At 36.1% G+C, this 24,065-nt stretch overlaps 1 protein-coding gene and 1 pseudogene across 14 annotated transcripts in view; one reads left to right on the forward strand and one right to left on the reverse strand.

Moving 5' to 3' along the window:
* Positions 1–1,870, reverse strand: part of LOC102879303 — a 20,435-nt pseudogene extending 18,565 nt beyond the window's left edge.
* Positions 1–24,065, forward strand: part of RBMS3 (RNA binding motif single stranded interacting protein 3) — a 631,961-nt gene that overhangs the window by 243,881 nt on the left and 364,015 nt on the right. For all 14 annotated transcript variants that reach the window (XM_006905714.3, XM_015597384.2, XM_025039137.1 and 11 more), the window contains one exon: positions 23,556–23,647. In XM_006905714.3, the coding sequence (XP_006905776.1) occupies positions 23,556–23,647 (92 nt within the window). The remainder of the gene's footprint in view (positions 1–23,555; positions 23,648–24,065) is intronic.

The raw sequence follows: 24,065 nt of genomic DNA on the forward strand, positions 1-24,065 counted from the left end.
GAGTCCGAGAGGAGGAAAGTTTTTAGGTTAGGCTCTGTCAGATGAGTAAAACATAGACAAGGGAAAAAGAGTATTTTGAGCCAAAAGAAAAGTAACAGCAAAGAAAAGGGAATGTAAAAGTAATTTACGGATGTAAGTAACTGTGAGTCATCTGCTGTGATGTCTTATAGGTGATGAAGAGGTGATGGAAAGGATGATTCAGAGTCAATTTCCAGAAACTTGGCCTCCATAGTAAAGAGTTTGGATTCATCCATAAGTAAAAAGACAGTTTTGAGCATGATTGCCATGATTAGATTAGTGCTCCAGGAGAAAGTCACTGGCAGTAACATGAAGCATGTTTTGGTTGGAGAGAGAGACAGGAGACTCTCATCCCAGCTAGAAAGATATTGTACTAATTCAAGAAAAATTTATTAACTTATTCTTTCACTCTTTGTTCTTTCCTTCTTTCATTTATAATTCCTGAATATATAATCACCTAGCAGGGTGTTAGACCTGGGAAAATTGGAATAAAGATCAAAATCTATTTAAAATTTTCCATTCATCCAACAAATGTGAATGAATGGATAATGCCTGCTTTGTGCAAGATGGGCAAATCAGAGTTGAATTAATCTCAATCCTTGATCTTAAGTTTGTGGTCTGGTTGTGAATAGGGCATAGCATTTGGTGATTACAGGCCATCACAGTAGCGATATAAGTAGAACACTAAAGTTCTTGGTCAAGGGACATTCCACAAAGGAGATTAGACAGATACTCTAAATGACTCTTCACCCCAACTCTTGAAGAAACAATAGATCAACTCTGTTCTCTTGTGTTTTTTCCTGTATCTACAAAGAGAGAAGCAAAATCTAAACCTAGAAATCTAGACGGAAAGGAGACAATACACAAGCCAAGTCCTCTGGCTACCTGGAGATCAGGAGGAATTAGAACATCTGGAAATAGTTTATGTTCATTTACTGCGTTTATAGGGACATATCCCCTTCTATGAAAAACGAAAGGCTTTGAGATGCCTGCATTTTATCTCTGTTAATCTCAGTCTAGAGAGGGATTAGATCTTTATCCCTGCCCCTCCTCTCCATGAGTTGCCTTCAACCTTATCCTTCCTTAGGCATACCCCCAGGACACCAGACTGTTGTTACTGCACCACTTAGATTTCATACTTATAGATGAACCACTGTTTTATTAAAGAAAAATGCTTTGTTTAAAAGGACAAGACATTTTTCAAAACCTTTTTCAAAACTAATGTAATAATAGGAATTAATTCTTATATACTACCTATTACAGCTAAATTAAATGCTTCCTGAAATATAAGAAAGGTAAAACCAAATTATGTTTGAAATATATAATTTTTGAAAACATATTTAAATATGAAACATGTTGAAAATGATTAGCTACATTAGAGATTCCAAAATTTGCACTTTATTATTCTGCTGTAATCAGTAGGCTTTCAGCTACCATAAATGTAAATGAAGAAAAAGCTTATGACCAGGTAAAATGTCTTCTGTTTTCAGTGGACAAAGTGGTATTTCAAAACCATTCTTTACTCAATGGACTGTTATGTGATGGTTTGAGACAGGAGTTAACAGCCTTTCAGTTGTTAAGATGTGCTTCCCATGGCCCTGGAGAGGTAGGGTGGGTGTGGATAAAAGAGCAAATTATAACAGGCAAGGTGTCTAGAGAGGACACTGTCAGTGCTCCAATCCCCTTGGCTCCCTTTCATCTGCTCTCACCCCACTCCTCTGACTTCAGTGTGCTTGTTTCCAACTGCTAGTATCTGTGACTCTTCTACCTGAGGTGGTCCCACTAAGGCTACTAGTGCTGCTTTGCCTGTAGATACAATAGCCAAAAGTCCCTGAGGCTTTAAGATCTTCATTGTTGCCCCCCAGCGGCTCATACCCAGTGACTCCTGCTACCTGAATGTGAAGGTCCAGCTCCCTGGCTTAGACTGGGACAGCTCTGAGGTATGACTTACACATCCAACTCCTCTACGGGGTCGGGCTAAAGTTACCCTTCATGAAACTTTGTCTGAAATCATACACTTACTTGATTTCTTTTTCTTTGTCTGCTTCTGTCACTACAAAACATTTTTTTTTTCTTTCTGAGAGTACTTCCTTAATAAGTGGCTTTCATATAAGTACTTGTTCTAGAATATACTTCTAGGGAGGCTGAGGGCAGTGCCTCTGTGTAAAGCGTCTCTTCCTGTAGCCTACCTTTTAGAGATATATTCTGGGTTAATAAATCTTCTAAGCTTACAGATAACCTGAGATGGATAAGTATGATGAAATAGAATATTCCCAACTACCTGAAATGGCATCCAATAACTAGATCCAATAACTAGGATTCATAGGAATAGCACAACTGGGTTGCCTATGTGGATGCCACTTTTTAAGATACCCAAGGCCTGTGCCCATCTCTATCAACCATGTTCTTTCTGTAGCCAACAACAATTGCAGAAAGATGTAGAAAGAGCTGGTGAGACCAAGCTCTAGCTGGTCTATTAGTAAGATGCTATAGATGAGAAGCTAGAAAGGGAAATCTAACAGAAGGCAAGTTGGGAATGGGTGATTTGCGATTTTTTTCTGTTTGATTGATTCAGAGACACTGATGAACTGCAGAGTAGAAGAGCCAACCTCTGCCCAAAATATCCACATAAACTGACGGTTACACATTGAAATCATCTAGCTATAGTCCAGCTACCGATCTGATTAGAATTGTAACCCAGGATTTAAAGAATAATGGTAAGCAGAGGGAAATTCACTAACTATTTATAAATGTAAAATCTTGTTATTTTGGGGAAGTTGAAAAATATAACCTACAAAAACCATCCTATGGCTAAAATGAAAAGGAATAATATCTTGAACACAAGAGGAAAAGCAGACCTCTGAACACTTTTTATAACAGGAACCAGAAAAAATTTAGAAGGCTATTTGTCATATTTAATCTGATTTAAGAAGACATTGCCTTTGGTAAACAGGAAAAGAAAGCCACAAAATAGAATAAGCTGAGATGAAGGGACAATAGGATGAAATAAAAAGAAGACAGGATGTGAAGCCAAGGCAACAAGCTGGGATGAAATGAGAGCTTGGTGAGATAAAGGAGGAGCACAGGGAGGCAAGAATAACAATTTCAAAATGAAAATCACACTGGAGGGGACCCTTCCGCATACACGTATTCCATATAGCACATAGAAGAACAGAGAAATTGATATTAGATGAAACAAAAGGTATACAGAACAAGCAAAAGAAATGCAAATTAAGAATTATAGGTGTTCTGGAAGGAAACTAAATTACTTGGTACAGAAATAACTGTTAGAGACACCCTTCCCAAATCTGGGAGGCTGAGAGAAAAGAGATGAGAACTAAAAATTCAGCTTATACAAGTTTGCCCCGATCCAGGTAAAACTATTTGAGGGAGAATTAGACATATCCTGATAAAATTTCTAAATTATAAAGAAAAAGACAGACAAGCATCTATGAAGAAAAATACAGGTTGTCTCTAATGGGATTAATATTAATTTGGCCTCATAAAATTATTAACACCACAAAATTTTAAAGGATAAGAAATGTAAAGAAGCAGTCACTTAATTTATTTAACAAATATTGAGCTCCTAATGTGTGTCCAACACTATAGTAGATACTGAAAATACAACAGTGTAAATTTTACATCCTGAAATGATCTGTATATAGAATTAAATATACTTGATCATCACAATTACATGCAAAGACTTATGTAAAGGTATAGTTATTCATCAAAGTTATTTATATGTTAGTTTCTACCCCTGGAATTTCTTATTCAGTAGGTTTGCAGTAAGTCCCAAGAATTTGCATTTTTAAAAAAGTTCTTGGATGAAACTAATATACCTGTTCTAGGAACCTTACATTGAGAACCATTGAATTATATTGGAATTTGGGAAGGAAAATAACAGAAATTCTCAACTGCACTGGAATGATTACATAGTTGTAGCCACTGAAATATTTTTGAAGATCAGTTCATGCTGTAGAAAACTCTCAACATTACACAGATAAGTAAGCATATAAGACTTTATATATCATGCTCTTTAACTATGTAAAGAGGTACAGTTAAAAATAGAGAGATAGATGTCAAATAGACTGTCAAAAGTTTCAAAAATAGATAATAATAGTGGTTATCTCTATGCCATGTCTTTAATAGTTAATTTTAATTTTCATCTTCATAACTTTATATATTTTATAAATGAACATGCATTAACTTTATATTGGGAAAAAGGAAAATAATTCCCCCCATAGACCTAGTTCAAATATTGTCTCCTTAGTGTCTCCCAAACCATTAAACCAAATGCCATTTTTGAATTCGTCTATCTTTACACCATGGAAATGTTTATCACATTTTATATCACTCATTAAAAATTGACATTAACATTTTAAAGACTCTGCAAAGTCTCGATGTTAAGAAAAATCATTTAATATTACTTGTTTTAGTATTTTTCAAATTTATTTGTCTACCAGACAGTGCAGAACACCTATCACTCTTCTAAAGAATAAATAGTCCAAAAGGTGGCGTTAATTATTCTTTGACATTTATTGAATGAATGAATGAAATCAGTGAGAAAATGAACCATTGGCTAATATATGTTGAATACTTGCTTAGTAATCTTTTTCAAGTGGTAAAACTTAACTAATAATTTCCTTTCAAAATATATTAGCATTTTTACTTATATGTACTTAAACTTCTCATTATCTAAGTACTAAACTCAGCAAACTTTATAAAGTGGCTAATAGGTTCAAAACACTGTAACTTACAAATATATTTTATTTTACGTGGTCAGACCTCAGCCTGTTATTAATTCACTATTTCCTCATTAATCACAGCCTTCAAAAGAATTTTATTCACTTCTTAAAGATGACTGCGTATATACATGATCATTATTTAAATTTATTAAACAGTGAGAATTTCATTCAGTATGGGTGGAAAATGGCAATTGGAGAATCCATACATTCTCTCACAGAAATGTACAAATACCAGATAGAATTTCCTGCTTTTTCAAAGTTGATGACACTGTATTGCCAAATATATGTATATATATAGTATGCCAAAAATAAGAACCCATCTTGAATTTTATAATTAATGATGTTCTTTGCCTAAGATTTTTTTTCTATCATAATGGCTACATTCCATTCCAATACTGCCTAATATCATGGTATTTCTTATGGCGCTTTATGTTTTGCAACTATATGAGATATATAAGAATATGTAAAAATGTTCAGAAATACGTGTTTAATTTAGCAATGTAAATAATATGGCATATACTCCTGTATAAACACTATGCTTCCCAGCATACCTACATATCATCAAAGATGAAAAGTAGAAACAAAAGTCTCTGAAATAAGAAACAAGTGTTGGCAAGGATGTGAAGAAAAGGGAACCCTCGTGCACTAGTGGTGGGTTTGCAAATTGGTACAGACACTATGAGACGCCATTTAAAGGTTCCTCAAAAAGTTAAAAATAGAACTACCTTTTGACCTAGCAATTACACTTCTGAGTATCCAAAGAAAACTAAAACACTAATTTGTAAAGAATTATACACCCCTGTGTTCACTGCAGCACTATTTATAATAGCCAAGAAATGAAAGCAACCTAAGTGCCTAGAAATATACAATTGGATAAAGAAGAGGTGGTTCATATATACGGTGGAATATTTCTCAGCCATGAAAAATGAAATCTTACCACTTGGAATGACATGGATGGACCTGGAGGATATTATGCTAAGTGAAATAAGTCAGCAGAGAAAGACAAATATCATATGATTTCATTTATATGTGGGATCTAAAGAACAAAATAAGCAAACATAGTGGAGATAGGCTCATAGATACAGAGAGCAAACTGATTTTTGCCAGATTGGAGGCAGGGGGTGTTGAAGAGCTGAGTGAACGGGAAGGGATTAAGAAGTACAAATTGGTAGTTATAAAATAGTCACAGGGAGGTAAAGTAGAGAACAGAGAATATAGTGAATAATATTATAATAACTATTATAGTGTCAGATGGAGGGATGACTTCATAAATCAGATCACTTCATAAATCATGTGTCTAACCATTATGTTGTACACTTGAAATTAACATAAAATAATATTTAATGTCAACTTTAATTGAAAGATAAAAATTTTAAAAGGTCTCTGAAATAGGGAAAAATTATTAATAAAATTTAAATTTGTTATTTTCATGTGAGGATTACAAAATGCTTTCCCTCTGACACTGCTTACACAGCAAGTACACCAAAATAGTTTGTTCAGAAACATATAATACAGTTAAAAGATGTCATGATTTTAAAAGAGAAGAAGACTTTAGGAATGACTGGAAGTAAAGATGGCATTTTATTATGTGAAATATGTTTTTAACATATCTTAAGAAGCACAAACACTTCTCTCATAACGAGATGATAAAAATAAAATATTTTAATATGGAATGCTATGTTGTAAAGCTCAGAACACCTTAAAAACATATTGTCTCACTTAGTAAACATAGAAAACGAGACAGCCCTATTAGATTTCAAGTGAAGATCAAGGTCATTCAGTGAATTAGAAGAGCATAGAGTGGAATTAACCGTGGCTGTCTACTCATTGTGCGTAAATAGTGATCTTAATAACTTGAAGTCAACACAAGCAACACTTTAACTTATTTTGGGGCCATACCTTTTTGTAAATGATAAAGTAATTAAAATATGTTTTTAATAAAAAAAATTTGAGGTCTTTACTGACAAAAAATAACAATATTGCTTATTTTATAGGTGTAGTGTTTATCAATGTACCAGCCACTGTTTTAAGTGATTTACATATACTAATTATTTTAATCTTCACAAAACCCTGTGAATTATAAATAGGTACTATGGTTACCTCAATTTTCCAATGAGGAAATGGAGACACAAAGGTTAATAACTAGGATTTGACGCTCAACCTTCTGATGTGAGTTCAACTGCTTAACTAAGCTGCTCTGTTGTTTTTTATGCAAACAGTGATATATATTTGGGCAAGAAATTGAAATCCACATTACATATTCCTATTAAATAGAGACCCAGTGCATGGAAAAGATGTGAACCTATATAAAGTTTCTCTTCTTCTTGAACATGATTCAGTTATCCTATAATTCTCAATTTTCAGACCTGGAGGCATTAGAATATGAGAAATCCAGCTTTTTGACTAATGTTTGCTTATTTGCATTAGCTAGGATTGTTCCAGGCAAGAAATTCTAGGAAGGAAGTATAGTTACATGGCACTCGGGGAAAATAATGCAATCATGACCAAACTAAAGAAGATAGCAGCCCCGATTAATGACAGTCAACTATTTTCATGCAGGCCCCTTGGGTCCAAAACTTCCGATTATTAAAGAGAAGCTGAAAGTCTGATTCTTATCTGAAATTTCTCAAGTTTGAAATTATGTTGCAATGAATTAAATGAGTTTAAAAAATTTAAAAACGATGTAATCCCAAGAGATCACATCTCTGGTCTTACTGATACATTCATGAGCTGAGTTGATAAGTAAGAAGCCATGATGTCCATTATGAAGTCACTTTTGCAAACTGATGACTTGCTACTTCTGAGGAAGGTTCCAGAAGCTCACCTGAACCACTTACTCTCTCTTTCAACACAACCAAGGAACGAATTCTTTTACCGTCAACCCACCTTAACCTACTTGGTATAAGGTTGGATATAGAATTCCAAATATAAAGTTAGATCTTTTGAAGATCTACCTTCAGTTGTTAATTGCATGCTAGGAGGGTAGACTGTTAATCTTTTTCTCCATAGATTTTTTTCTTTATGCACATATCCCAGCTCAGCTCCATCCTTCTCTAACCCATGCTCATCTATCATGGGCACTGGTCTCCTTTGAGCAAAACACCAAGTCAATTTCTAGGGAAAATCATCACATTTTACAAATATGGTCCCTTCAGGGGAAGTCGCTATTGAGATACTAACAGCTTACCTAAACAGTTTCATTGTGTTAAAGATGTGACTTAAACAACTAAAGATGTGACTTAAAGAACTAAAGGATAGAGCTATGTCTGGAAGAAAAGTTTAGAAGGAGAAACAAAGAGAAACAAAGTCAAGGAGTTTATAGATTGTTGATGCCATGGTTTGATCCAAGAGAGAGTGCAGGAACAGGTCTCCTGTAATCCTGGCCCTTGAGGTGACAATCAGAGAAACCTCTAGAAAAGCAAGTAATTGTAGAGGACTGTCTTTTTAACATTTATAATCTCTCTTCTCTCTCATTTCGAAAAACCTTTCTAGAAAATAACCTGTATGTCTATAGGAAAGAATGCTGTCATTTAACACATCTGAGCCAGGACTATTGCTATTACTTTGAAAGATGTAGAGGAGGATATATACATATCAATTGATAAAACACCCTCCTAAAACTCTCAGAGATTTCTTGCTTTACTCTACTACCAATTACCCAGAATGACTGGGGACCATCCTGGATCTGTCTGTTACCCTTTCAAAGGCCCTTCATTAATTCATTTATTCAATCAATATTTCTTGAGTGTCTGTCACATTCCAGTCAGTCCTGCAGGTGTTGAGGACACAGTATTGAACCATCATCTATCAGAACCCTCGACCAAGATATATCTGTATGGAAATTCTTATACCTTTGATCTTAATTACTAAAGGAGGAATCACTAGCACAGTAACACAAGAACAGAATGTTTTAATAGCATTTTTTCACTCATTTATTTAATTAATATTTATTGAGGCCTCACATTATACCAGTTACTCTTCTAGACACTGAGATCCAATAGATGAATTTTTTTAAACCCTTGTATATGTCATATATAAGTATTATAGTTGAAGCACATTTTCTTAGAAAATGTTACTGGATTTATAATTGCTGTTTTAAAGAATATGTATCACACAGAAACCCCATTGCACAACTTCAGATTGCTTATGCAACTCATTTATATTATAGTGAGATAATCTCAGCTCTGAGATTAAGTTATCTCATGTGCAAAATGGGAGTAATGACATTTATATAATATTGTGAGATTTCAAAGAGATAAACTGAAAAAAGCTTAATGAATATTGTGCACAATATAGAATTTGTAGCTTTTATTTTTATTATTGTGTAAATTTTGATAGATATATTTTAGACACTGGAGTATTTCATGTACCTCAAACCAGGAGATTTAAATTACTCTGAAGAAACTTGCCAGAGAAAGAGTTGGAATACTTCTCTCCAACACCAGTTTATTTTATAGGATAGAAGTCATCCTCCTGTCAGCTTTAAGCAGATCAGCGTCCAGAAAGCTAATGCCATCACTTTGAGTTTAGATACAAGTCACCTCTATTGTTTCCAGGAAAAGAATATCTTTAAAAAAGTAATCACAAAATATCTGATGTTACTGAAACTCACTGCTTTGCTTCCTAGAAGACGAAGTTTTGGACAACAGGAGTTTTCTTTAGCTTTATTATTTTTTTTTTTTCCCATCATAAGGACAGAAAGCAAGCTCTCTTAGACCAATCTATTTTTTCTTCCATGTTTATTTCAAGCCCAGAGGGAATTCCAAGCTTCCCGTTCATCTGTGGAAAAAAGTGGCATAAGTAAAGAAGAAATAAATGTATTCTCCCCTCACTAGCAGTTTGGGGAAGGAAACTTAAATCACATCCCCAAACATTTATTTACATTGTATATAGTATTTGTTAAATGGCCAAAGGACCTTAAGGGGTACAGAGAGAGGACAACTTTTAGAAGCTTATAGAAAATGAGTTATTAACGCAGTATTTCTGTGTCAGAAGGAAAAAGGAATGTGGCTTTGTTCCACTGTTTGTAAACTTTTGTGTGTTCGAAAATATTTTGAAGGTCAAGTTTTAAGAGCAGGACTTGCAAACAATAATTTTGCTATCTTTGCAATTATCCTGTGGCACTGAGGAGTTCTGGCATTCTCTAAACTGCCCTTCTTGGAGAACATTGTTGATCATGGTGTTTTTTTGTCCCTTCAAGATGAGCCATCAGCTCACCTATTTTGTTTTCTTTTGCTGAGCAATATTGTTCCTAGGCACTTTAGTGAAGTCACAATAAACTAGGCAAGCAACCAGCAGGCCCTTGACACAAAGTCATTTATTGATCTAAAAACAGTGCTGTGCTAACCTCACCTTTCAACCTTCTAGTGCAAAAACTCCAGTTCCTCAAAAACAGATAAAATGTTAACAACAAAATACCTGACATCCTTGTTTTCAGTGAGCATTTGACACATCTAGAAAAGAGAATCCTGCCTGATTATGATTATAATTACTATCTTCTTAGCTATGGTGACTTTTACATCCCACATCTTTTAGGTCACTTTAGAAGTTAAATATTTTGCCTTGTTGTGCCCAAAAGCACAAACAGATCAGACCAATGTCTCAATTGTACAGTTGATGTTGCAAATTTACAAGACTCTGTGTCGTTCCTTATATTATGTAAATAAAAGGGCATTTTAGAAGAACAGAAATGAGGAATTGTTTGTCAAAAGGAGTTTTGTGTTATAATGACTGAAGTTATGTATGCAACTGGATAAAAGCAATAATTTTAACTTGTCATTCATTCATTCATTCATTCATTCATTCATTTATCTCATTCTTTTAATGGCTAATATGAGCCAGAAAGTAGAGTGAGTCCTGGTGATTTGACCAGTTATAAACAAAATCACCTTTTCTTCATTATCTTGGCACTTACAGTGTATTAGAGTAAAATACAATCACCTTATAAACAAATTAATCCCAGATTGTGCCCAGTGCTCTGAAAAACATTAGCAGCTAATGGAGGGGTGGAAGAATTCAGTTTCTGTAAAATTTGGGGGATGGACACTCCAGTCAGAGGGAACAGCAGGTACAACAGCCGCGAGGCAACATGGCAAAAGTTTGATGCAGGAGCTGGAGGGTGCATGAGATTTGGTGTAAAAATTGTTCAGAAGTTCTACGTCATGCATGGTCGGTTCATGTTATCTGTCCTGTATTATTTCCCCAGTTCCTCTTCTTTGATCTATATTAGATGTCCCTGTAAAGTTTTTGAACTCACCCTTTACTTTCCTGTCCCTAAATCTTGGCTCACACTGGCATACCATTTTTTTCTCATCTCTAAATGTTATATTATGCTGAGCAAAAAACAAACACAAAGAAAATGGGGCATAAACTGTGTGATTCCATCTGTATGAGATTCTATAACAGGAAAAATTCATCTATAATGACAGAAAGCAGTTCAGTGGTTGCCAGGACCTAGAAGTTTGGGGGAGGATGACATAACATAATGGGACATATAGGAACTTTGTGGAGGATGAAAATGTATTATATCGTGTTATGGTAGTATTTGTCAAAGCCTTCAAACTGAATGCTGAAATGGGCATTTATCATTTATAAATTGTACTTCAATAAAATTCTTTGAAATATTATAAAATAAGGGGACAGATATTTTTAAAAGCTAAAATCCATCATATGCACTGTCTCTACCCTAATCAAAAATAAGCTCTATCTCCCATTATTAAGCTATGTGCTACAGATTTTTGTACTTGTGACAAGCATACCTTGCACAGCCTTTAATGAGAGTCATGGTCTTATACTGGCTGTTTCTCCATTGAGTTTGCATATTCCCGTATGAGAGAATCTATGTCCTGTTTGTCTTTTTCTCCCTTCATAGCACTTAGCTCAGAACTCAAAAAAAGAACCTCCCTGAGCATTTGTTAAATCAATAACACTATTTTCATATTTACAACCTGCCTGATTCCCCAAAAGGATGAGCAGGAAACAAAATTGATTTCCAGAGATTGATGAATGAATGTACTGTTTTTGGCACTGAAGCCCACATCCTGGCTCCATGTGTAGAAACTGAGGGCAGAATGGGTTTTTGACCTACCTTCTTCACATCTGTACTTGCTTATTAACTTAATGAAATGCTTGTGATGGCTTCTCTTTTCTCCAATAGGTAAATGCTGGACAGCCTCTCTACATTATCCATCTTAATGGCCCAGTATTTCTCTGTAGTGGAATCAGTTGTTGGCTAGCCATAAAGAGGTGGACACCACACTTTAATAAGAAGGTGGCTATTATGTCCCATTATAATGTCTAGTGAAGGAAATCCGAAGGAGCATAGTGGTCTATTGCATAACTGCTTCTCTCGGATTGTTCTTGGGAAAAGCTCTGTAAATCAGTTCCTGTGCTTACTCTTAAGAAGCCTCCCCCACCTCACCCTTCCCTCATACCTTCTCCCTATGCAATTTTTAGTGTTCTCAACTGGCTGATTACTTGGAATATTAGCTTTTCAAAATATGACACAGAAGTTCACCAATTCCTTCCAACTCATAACACTTTAAAATTGAGACTCCACATTATTCCTGTAAAAATAGCTGATCTTTATGACTCCTAGGGGATTTCTTATTTTAATCTGAAACCTTCAGAAATGGCTCAGTTTTGTGGAAATGATGGGGGAATGTCTGCTCTTAGCAGTTTTTGTGTTCAAGGGCAAATCAAGCTCTGTGCTTGCTAACTCTAATTTTCCAAGGGTTATGAGACTTTAATTTGATTCTTTATTCAGTGTGTGTAAAATGTTCACTGGAATTTGCATAATGCATTTATTGTATAATCACTCTTCATATTGGTTACCTGCTTCCTCAAATGGACATTACTTTTTTAAGGGGATATATTAACGTTGGGCCAATTTGAACTGTGTAACTAAACAGAATTAGGCATATCTCTGAAGGACAAACATAAAAGAGAGGGAAGGAGGGCATGTACTTGTTCTGAAATTGGCTATTATGTAAAACTAGCCCCAATTCTGTATTTTCAAATATTCATTTTGCAAATATAAGCAGGGGAGGACCGCTGTCTTTTAAAGTATAAAGATTTGTTATGTGGAGAAGGGATTACTCTTGTCTGCCTTGTCTGTTAGAATGCGCTTAAGTCACACGGAATAAATCAGGGCGCCAAAATTCAGCATAGTCTAAGAAGGTGAGGGAGTTGGAAAGAGAGGATGCCTTAGGCACTAGGCCAGGTGTTTTAAAGGCATTTAAGTTCATTCAATGCCCAGAGCCAACATATAATTAAGGTAATATTATTATTACCCTTAATTTTGGTTGAGTGTTCTGTGCCTTTGGACTCATTGCTATTGAATAGAGGAGCTAGGATTTGAACCCAGACTGTATGTTGCCAACATCTTTGTCCTTCAACTACATCAAAGAGTTTTCTATTAGATACACTTCTCCAGTGTGAGCTGCCTTGGGAGATTGTGTATTCCCTAACATTAGCATTGTCTATGTGGAGCCTGCAGAAGCATTTGGCAAAGACACCGAAGGAAAATGTAAGATCAGATAGAGATTGGGTGAGATGATATATAAGATCCCAATTTTCTCTGCAATTTTATGAGAACAGTAGGCCCAGTCCTGACTTGCTGAGTGGCTTGTTACAGACCAGGGTGTCTCTGTCTCCAATGTGCATACCGTCACCTGGAGATCTTGGCAAAATGTAGAGACTGACTCAGTGAATCTGGGGTGGGCCCAAGAGTCTGCATTTCTAACAAACTCCCAAGTAATTCTGTCACTGCTAGCCCACAGACCACACATATAGTGGCAAAGTAAAAACCCTCACAGGCGAGGCCCCTCTGGTCTCTGCTTGCAAAGCCATTTCCCTAGTGATTGAGGTCTTGACCCTAGTGAGGACAATTGTGTTTAAACATCCTGTCATCGTTCTCTAAACTGCATCTCAACCAGCATGTCCCAGGATCAGGAATTCCTGTTCTTTTTAGACAGTTAAGATTCTTCAGGCAAGCCCTACCTATAAGAACGAAGACCTCAGCTGTAAGTCATGGATCCCCAGATAGTAAAGGGACAAGAGTTTGTACTCTCAGCTAACACACCAACTTACAAATTAGAGTAAAATTTCCTTGGGGAAACATGTCTTTGATTGTTGAAAAAAATTCCACTTTCAACATAAATATGTGTAATCATCAGTATAATGACATGACTGTTCAAACTCTTGGTATCCTTTCTGAATCACAGATATAAAATTTTGTTTCAGAAAGTCCTGATATAGTTCCAAAATTCCTTTGAGATGAATCCAGCTTAACTGCAATGAGAAGGAAAATGGGCTTCAATCCCCCAGTATTTAGGAAGAGTATTGTTTTAATTCAATTTAACTAAGTTCTGATATCTTTGGTTTGCAATTCACAATGGTTTTTCTTTGAAACATCTTTGAAGGAAACAAAACATTTAGGAAAATCACTGTAATGTTTAGGAAGCTTTAGACTTATTGTCTATCTATATTTTATTATTTTTTAAAATCTTTCAAAGAGTTGGAGTAAAATCAGTTTTGCAAGTTAGGAATCATTTGCAAAGGCATAATGTAGATCTCAGAAATCTTTAAGAAAGATTTGGGCAATTGAGAAGCTGAAAATAATAAATTGACAAGATTATAGAGATTCATATTTATTGACCAGGAACAAGTAGCCACATATGTCATGTGGAGAAAAGGCAGATTATAAAACTGTGTGCATAATCTGATATCATTTGGTTAAAAATAGAGACAAAAGTAAATAAATAGTTTATCTTTGGGTGATGTCATTATGGCTACTTTTTCTCTATGTTGACTGAAATGTCTTCAATAAATTTGTGTAACTTTTAAAAATAGAAGAAAACAACAATTCTAGTTATTTTTAGGGTAAAATGGACAATTGGGGAACTATTTACAAAATCTTAACTGCAAATGTTTTTCAAGATTTCAAATAGTAGGAATTATTTTTATTATTCCATAAATCCCTAAATTCCAGTAGTAAATACAATAGCAAGAGATCAAAAATTAGTTCTAGTTACTCTTTCAAGTTAGAACGTCAGAAGGAATCATAGGACAGTTAGGACAGTTTCTTAGGAAAGCGGACGAGAGCAATAAGATCTAGATAGAAATGGACTTACATTTCACCGGATACTATTTCGTTTGGCTTGATTTTTATTTTTTTTAACAACATGTATCTGTTACTCTCAATTGCCCATATGTGCACTCTACATTTATTTTTTTTAATTCTAATACAAAACTTGGATTGTATTTTGTATACGAGGTGGGATGGAGAGAAGTAATTTGAGGTCCAAGAGGACGTAAAAGTCACTGTTCCTCATAGCGATAGGGTCAATATTTGTGGATATTTATTTAAAATGTCTGAAATAAGGCCTATAGACATGATTGAAGACTGTGTCTAGTAAAATATGGGTCAACGTTAGTCATATATATGGCTTTAGTTAAACAGAAAATCACGATGGAGCCCTTTTCCAGGAAAATAATTGTGCTGAAAGGGAAGCAGGGCCTTGTATAGCAATTTAAATAAAGTAACAAGATGGTAGAGGGAATATCACATGTGACAAAAACAGAGGCTTACAGGTAATGCATGCTTCTTAAAAGGGTTGACCTGTACATAGGATTCACTTTCTCTTCCACCTTCTTTGCACTGAGCTACATTTTTAATGTATCCCTCTGAGTGGTTGCCCAGTTCTGTTACAATGTCCATCCGGTAAAGATGAATGGCTGGTGAATGGGGGTGTCTCTGCTGTAGAAGGATATGTAAGACTACAAACCTGCTTCCCTGGCCATCGGCTGAAGCCTTTGTGTATGAATGTGGATTAAAGTACCTGGTGGCGGGGAGTACGAATGGGGGTCTTGTCCTCCCATTGATCCTCACACAATGGAGGCCATCATATCTGCTCTTTTGATGGAGGAATAAACTACAGTTCTAGCTGTCCGTAAGACCAGAACAAGGAGAGGAAGGGTAGGATGGGCCCTCAGGAATGAAATCATAGTTAGTTTTGCCTACCCTACTATGCACTGGGATTGCAGACAAACGGAGTATTCAGTTACAGCTTGCTTCCATTGTAATTACAAACTCAGTGGAATTGTTTTGTAATCAATACCCTGGCTGTCTTCTGCAGTCACACTGCACTGCATACTTGTACCTCCTGCACTTTTTGATGGCAGAGACACATAGGACCAATGATTCATACAAGACACATTTTTCATCTGTATCCTTGAACACTTCCTGCTAGAAAAGTAGCTTGACAAGATGATTCACAGAGGCTAATCTGCCCATTTACAGCCAAGCAGAATGCTACCTTAATCTCTATAATATTATAATAAAATAAAGGTTAGTCTAGTCTAAGACCTTGGCAAATCAGTGAGTTTCTTTAATCTCAATAAAGCATAGTGATCTCTCTAAGCCAATAAATAATGATCCTTATCCTAATTTTGACTTTATTCAGTACAAAGAAGCAATTTCTCTCATTTAAAAATCAATTGAGCGGGGTGAGGAAGGAAGTGAGTTTTGGGATTTGAATTTGTGTTTGGTTTAATAAGACTTTTTGTGCAACATAAATGGAATGAGAAAGTGTCCCATTTTCAAATGGCATACTACTAAGTATGTTGCTTCCTAAATTTGTCTGTCTTTGTAATTGTTTTATTCTGCCGGGAAATGCCATTTATTACCTAATTTATTTTCCCTGGTCTGCACTTTTGTCATTTATGCACAAAATATACTGAGTTTTCCCTGACCTGAGAGAAGTATGTGCCATTTTAGTACACTAGCACTTTCTTTTCACCTTTTATGTGGTACTGATTCCTCTCAATACCTTATATTTAACTTAATTCATTTCTACTGTGTACAAACACTGACAAACAGAAGTTGGAATAATAGTTACAAGTAAATTTAGAATGTGGATAGTTTTACCATCATGTCACTCATTGAAAGGGGACCTGATGCATGTATTTACTCTGATGAGCAGAACCATACCCACCAAACCATGAATACTAAACTGAATACAAATATGCCATTTTGCATATGCTTACCTAACTTAACCCCTATGTGTAAGTACACCCTCCACTGTGATTAAATTCTTTATCTACCCCACTAGACTATAAACTCCCTGAGCCATGTTAGAGTACCTTGGTTTTTCTTGTGACCTTTAGCATGCTATCTTTCTTGCACATGGTATAAATGTGTAGTAAATTAAATAATAATAATGGGAAAGTCACATTATGGTTCAAAAGTGTCCCTTATAACAGATAAATTCTATTCCAAAAACTGATATCTCAATTTAGTGTTTCTGGCACTAGAATATCTGAATGTTTAAGTAATTAAGCTCAAACATTAGGGGAATATACTGAAGCATTATAATGGATACTAAATAATGGACATTGTTACCCATCTTATTTGCCTCTATTTGTTAAGAGTCTAAAGGCTGTAGTCCTTTGCATGGGAAGTACATATGATGTCCTTTTCTGTATGACAGTTCCATCCTATTTTCTAAAGACGTTTCAAAGCATAGATTATTTCAGATTTTAGTAGTTTAGGGTTTTTTCCTCCTCAAAATTAGCACTATTGTCTCAGACTTTTGCATTCTAGCAAGATCTGTCTTTTGCCTTTATTTTTCACACATCTAGGTTAGGCTCCGTTGCTATTGCATTGGTTCTTCTGTTGTATCCTTGCTCCATTATAAAGATCACTCACAGGAAATGGGTGCAAAAAAAAGATGATGAAGAAATGACTGAGTTTTTGTGTTAGTTTGATTTTATAAGTATAAAAGTAGCAAATAACTTATCAATGCTGTCCTTCAAGTACCTTCTTTGATCACACAATGCAGAGAACTAGGAAATCCAATAAAAAGAGAAGACTTTCAGCAATAACTCAACAGATTACGGATGCGAGAGAAATCCAGCAGAAATACAAAGTCACAGAGGCAGCCTAGACTCCATCGAACTTTCCGGAATCCTGCAAACCACTCCTCTCTGCCTGCAGCCACCTTAACCTCCCTGCAACTCATTTTCTTGCTCTGAGCCCAGACAACAGCCACAGAACATCGTAAAGCCTAAATAAAAGGCGGAGGAATTTATGGAAGGGCAATTCTGAAACATATCCCACCTGTTAAATTTGAGTAGAATTTCAGTTGAAAGTATAATTCCTAGACAAAGCGTTCTCGTACTCTATTTAGAAATTGCATTTGACTCATCTGGATCGTCTTTCCAAGAACTCGGGTGCTACATCAAGCCCTTTGTGTGTGAAGTGGGCTTCTGTGGCAGTCATTCTGATGAGGAAGAGCCATGCGGATACTGTGAAATTTAACGTGCAGTTACACTCTGAGTGCAAGTCTCCCTCAGATGCCTGGGTACAACCACAGATCTGAAGCTGGAGCTCTGGTTTTATCATTTCCCCCCATATAAGAACAATCTCAATGTTAGTAAATACGTAAGCAGTTCAACAGGGAATTTAAGGAGCCAGTAGCAACGCTGAAGTATGAAACAAGCTCTTAAAGATGGTAAAGAATCATTTAACGAAATTCATATGAATTGTGACACGCTAGTCCAGTTGAAGGGCAAAGGTCACAGAGAAGCTGCCTACAAATGCACTAAAAAGATCCTCTGGGCAATACTATTATTTGTAGAATTATGTCACAATTTATATGTTTATATATATTTTCCTCAGTCTCCAGTTTGCAGAGGGCGGATCATGGGACTTCTTGGCCTCCATAATCATACGAGCCAATTCTTTATGATAAATCTTTATATATATGTAAATACATATATAAATATATTGTTTCTATAAAATTGTCAATCTTGTAGTGCAACAAAAATAATAAAACTTTAAATTAACACACAAAGTGTAAAGCATTTCAGGAAAACATCGATTATATCTGCCAATGGATTGAGTGTATTTGGCGAATGACCTAATTAGCGTGGAGTTGGTTCTTTCTCACTGCTCTGCTTCTCGCTAATTGCAGAACTGCTGGCCTTCTCCCCCTGATAAGGAAGAAAAACAAGGATAGGGTATGTGGAGAAACAGTGACATTATTCAGTTTTAATTCATTTGAACCTGCTGCCAAGCTTAATTATGTAATTGAGGGAGTTAGACCAGTGGGCTTCCAGCCACTTGGGCTGCAGTTTCTTCTGATGGTTACCAGTCACGGGTGTTTTATCGAGGATTTTACCAGTCACCATAAAGCACTATTAGCTGGAGCTGAACTAATCTCCCTACCCTGCCCCTCACCAGATGTAGCTACAGAGGTTTCTGTTCCCAGACTTGATTATTTGTCATTAAGGAAAGCAAATTGAAACCAAAACGAAGTTCCTTTCTTCCTTAGTAAATGCATCATTATTCTTTAGGGGCTGCTTTGTATTTCATTTTTTCTTCAGAATGTGATGTAGTATCTGCTGTCACATAAAACTCAGGAATGCAATGTTTATTTCTAGAATCAGAGTGTTTTTCAGCGTTGCTTGAGACATTTTTGCCTCTGAACTTCCATTTTAATTAAAGTGAGTGTGTATGAAAAACACAGAAGTCGGTGAACTATTTCAGTTCTGGTGGCTTATTATTTATTTATAACTGTTTTACCTGGTTTTAGCTCCCCTGTTAATGTGAAGATATTTTGTACGAAGGGGCCATTTTCTTTCCTTGCTGGCAAGATGACTCCATAGAAATACACTTCTCCAAGTTCACCCTTTACCTCCCCAATTCAGAGAAAACTGAGGGTATTTCATGCCTCACAGATATTTCTTCTGTTTGGATTGGAGTTTAGCCCTGGAGATCAGCATAATAATTTTGTAATATCCTGTGTAACATTTGGTGAGGGGGAAGGAGAGGGAGGAGCCCAGGGAGAAGAAGCCTCACAGGAGTAATAAGAGGCTAGGAATCATGAAATCCAAGGCTGCTTTCTGGGTGACAGCATGCCTGAACCAGCACCATGACTGCCTGGCATTTATGTAGTTCTATACAGTCAAAGTGTATTAACAGACATTCTTATCAGTTAATTTCCACTGTGGTCCCATGAAGTAAGTTAGCATCTTTTAAACAGGCTCTCAATTAATTTTCACAAATATTTACTAAGCACAGGCTATGTGTTATGCATAGTCCCAAAATGGGGAACAGACAAAGAAATAATACCTGGTAACTAAGGGTGTTCTTTTTTTAAAAAAAATCCAGTTACATGGAAGGGAAGGGTCTCTCTTTTAGCAAAAGGTAGACTTCATATATGTTCTAGATCCCCTCACCCCTTCACCTCAGGAATATTATTGTATAAATTATCCCCTTGCGCTCTTGAAGCTTTAATCTCATGCTTTTTGCTTGATTTTTCTTATCAACATTCACAAATGCCAAAAACAGTCCCATAGAAGGTGCAACAAATAAGTATTTGTTGAATAACTTGAATAAATAGTACTTCTCTACCCTGGCTTCACACTGAAATCAGCTGGGAATAGACACACACACACGTGTATGTGTGCGTGCACGCATGTGTGTGTGTGTAAACACTTGAGCCACATTCCCCCAAATATTGATTTAATTTTATTGGGGGTGAGTTCTGGACATTGATATTATTTTTAGCTCCCAAAGTGATTCTAGTGTGCAGCTATGGTTAAAAACCATAGTATTGTCTACAAACAAACAAAAACAACTCATTAGACCTCACATCCCCCCCGTTAGCTAAAGCTGCCTATTAGTTCTCCATCCCAGCCAAGATAACGGCAAAGAGGCCTCTAAGCACTCTGTCTGCCTCCTCACCTTTCTCACTCTTCAACTACTCAGGCAGACTTTATTCCCACCACTTGCCTGAAGCAAATCACAATAACGACATCCACTCTCCTAAACACACTGGGCATTTCCAAGTTCCCGTGAGTTCATGCTCTCAGTAGCATTCGATACAGTTGATTTCTCTCTCCTCAGACACTTCCTCACCTTAGCTATGAGACATCCTATTCCCATTTTGTTTCCTTTTTCTCATTGATTCTCCCTTTACCTCCTGTGCAATCTTATTTTCTTATCTGACACCTAAATGCTGAAGCTGTTCAAGCTCCCCAAGCTGGGCCCTTTGTTTCTATTAACACTAGCCATTTTTTTTTTTGTCTATTTCCATCTTTGTAAATATTTTTATGCTGTTGACCTCCCAATTTATATTTCCAATCTTATTCCTTGTTTGTGCACCAGTCTAAACACTCCAAACTGCTACATGCCATTTTTACTCAGAAGTCTCGTAGGCATTTCTGGCTCAACATGTCTCAAACCAATATTTTAAGTTTCCCATCTCCCCGGTTTGATCCTTCTTCAGTCGCCTCATTTCGGTAAATTACATCTCCGCCCACCCAGTGGCTTATGCCAAGAAAGAACAGTAGTAATCCACGTCCTCTGTCTCTCCCTTACTCTCAATCCAGTCAGTTCATCACTGAGTCCTATAAATTATATCTCCAAAATATAATTCAGATCATCTCTTTCATCCCATTCATTTTGTTTCTCCCTAAGTCACCTTTCCGGTTCCATTCTTGCTGCCCACCTTCTCCACAACCATTTACTCTTCAGCAGAAGCCAGCTGGAGTGACGGTGTAAGAAATGCAGATCCCTTCATGCCACTGTTTCCTTAAAGCTTTCAATAATAAATAACCAATAGTTAGATTCTATATTATATGCTCTTGCTTTCTTTCAAAGGAGACATGCTATTTTGTAATTAGAGATTCATTTATATGGTTATTTGTTTAGTGTCCATCTCCCAACTCAACGATAAGCTGCATAAGATGGGAACTGGTACTATTTTATTCACTACTATGTACCCTGTGCTTGGCAAAGTGGCTGAAATTAATTTCATTATTGAATAAAAGAATAAGCATGGAAATGGATGAGGAAGATTGACCAAAGCATGAGGTGCAAAGGGGTGCCTTGCCATACCTCACTTAGCCAGTTCTACTGAGAACTCAACCACACCATTAATAATGTACTGACTGAATGGGCTGGACTGAATCCGTTAGTGGAATTGTTTTATTCTGTGCCCTAACTTCAAAATCCAAGGAATTTTTAAGAATTTCATTCTCTCCATCATGAGTTTCAGGGGCTACCAGAAATGGTTCACAAAGTGAGGTTACAAAGCAGTTCATCGTGTGATGTATTTGGGAACTGTATATGTAGATGGCCTCAAATCCTGGATCTGCCAATTAAGCAGCTTGTGATTCCTTATCACCTTGCCTGAGCCTCAGTTTCTTCATTTATACCCATGAATGTGCATGAGGACCATAGTACATAAAATTATGTACTTTGGTCAACCACCCAGCATAGTATCTGGGACATAGGAGATAATGTCTACATTTTAATTTTACTTTCCACTTCCTTTAACTCTAATATTTAACTTATTTTGTTCTTTTTCCTCTTTTTCTTTCTGCCTTTTTTTTCTATCTTACTCAGTGGGTGGTAATACTTATATCACTCACATAGTTTGAATTTTGTAGGAAGAGAAGAATTAGCAGTACTTACAGAACAGTCTCCCTTTTGGATTAGAAATACAAACTTCACAACTACTCTGCCCAGCTTTTCAAGAGCATTTTATGTACACTGCTAGCTAACAAGTTCATTTCAGGATAACATGCTGGGAGGGAAAAAAAAAAAAGAAGGCGGGATTCGAGGAGAGAAAATTAAACAGTTAAAAGAAACAACTTGGTAATTAAATTCTCTTGCACATTTCTTCAGTTATTTGGGTGAGGGGTAGGAATTACAGTTCATGGTTAGTAAATTTGCCTTAATAGCTCACCTCCAAACTTCTAAATGAGAGAAGTATTAGAATACAGAGCTAATTCCTGCCTAACAGATGAAAAGAGGAGTAGGATACATATGGTGGCCTTTTTAGATGTGCCAAACAAAGCTGGCAGCTCACATCACTGTTAGTTAAGCACTGAACTCATATCAGCTATTTTATGAGCATGCAAAATCCCTTTTTCATTTATTCTATTTTACTGACTATTTCTTCGGCGTCACTCTGTATACATACACATACACACACACGCACACACACACATAATCGGTGAACAGTATAGACAACTGTTGTGCCCTTTTCAGATTATACTCAGGTAACAAGTGGCATGGGTATTTTAAAAGTATTTACTTATTTTAAAATGTGTGCTTTATTTTTAAAAGAAACTCGAATATGTATCTCATTATTCACTTTATTCACTTATCACAGATCACTTTAGAGTCAAAATAGTGTTTTTAGATGTTACGGAGAGAGATAACGTTCTGTAATGAATTAGTATTGGCTTAGGGATCAACTGGAACTAGGTTCAAACCCTAACTTTCCGTTACAACCTTTATGTATTCACACAGTTAACATATATTTATTGAATGCCTACTGTGTGCCAGGTACTGCTGAGGTTGCTGGTGATATTTTTATGCAAGTTCTATCATGGCTCTTATTAATATTAACTTTAAAAATTAACTTTAAAAACTTTAAAAAATATTTTTCAGAATTTTGTGTTCCTCAATCATGCAGCAAATCCAATGAAGAAAGTGCAACATGGTTAAATAATCTATTACCTTACCAAATTAGTCTAAATCAGGTTGCTGGTTGTACAACCAACTTCTAAAGCAATCACTAGAAAATAGGACTTAATTGTTTTATGTTTAATGATATTTTGGTATTTTTTCTGGACATAGTAAGGACCATAGATTGAGAGACTTTATGTTAGACCAGGGACATGAATGCAAGTTTGACAACAAATAGACATTCTATCGATATCATAGAGACACAGCTGTTGTGAGAGCTAACGAGGGGTTTCGTGTTTTCACAGGTTACGGTTTTGTGGATTTCGATAGTCCCGCAGCTGCACAGAAAGCAGTAGCATCTCTCAAGGCAAATGGAGTGCAGGCACAGATGGCCAAGGTAAGAGTGGTATTCAGATTCTGTTTGTTTTGTGATCATATATTTCTCTGTTGCTGTGAGCTGAAATCAGAATAGGAGTTTGCAATAATTTGGATTATATTTATCTGTTAGGGAAAAGTAAGAAACCTCACAATAGATTTGGCTTAGAAAAATCTGGCTGATTTATTTCATTGTTTCTTTGCGTATATTTATTAATGTGTTCTTTTGTTACAGTGACCTCATTAGTGATTTAAGGGCACTCGTGAAGGATTTTGTGTTGCCTAAAAAGGCTGTATGTGTGTGTGTCTAGGATTTTCACCAGTAATAGTGTTAGAGCAGTACGGTTTGGAGCAAGTTGTCTTTGATACACACTGCTAAAAAAATTGTTTACTCTCATGTTAGGGAGAGCTGATTGCTAAATGATGAAGTTGTATGATCT

Source organism: Pteropus alecto, unplaced genomic scaffold (genome assembly GCF_000325575.1).
Source record: "Pteropus alecto unplaced genomic scaffold, ASM32557v1 scaffold10, whole genome shotgun sequence".
Taxonomy (NCBI): Eukaryota; Metazoa; Chordata; class Mammalia; order Chiroptera; family Pteropodidae; genus Pteropus; species Pteropus alecto.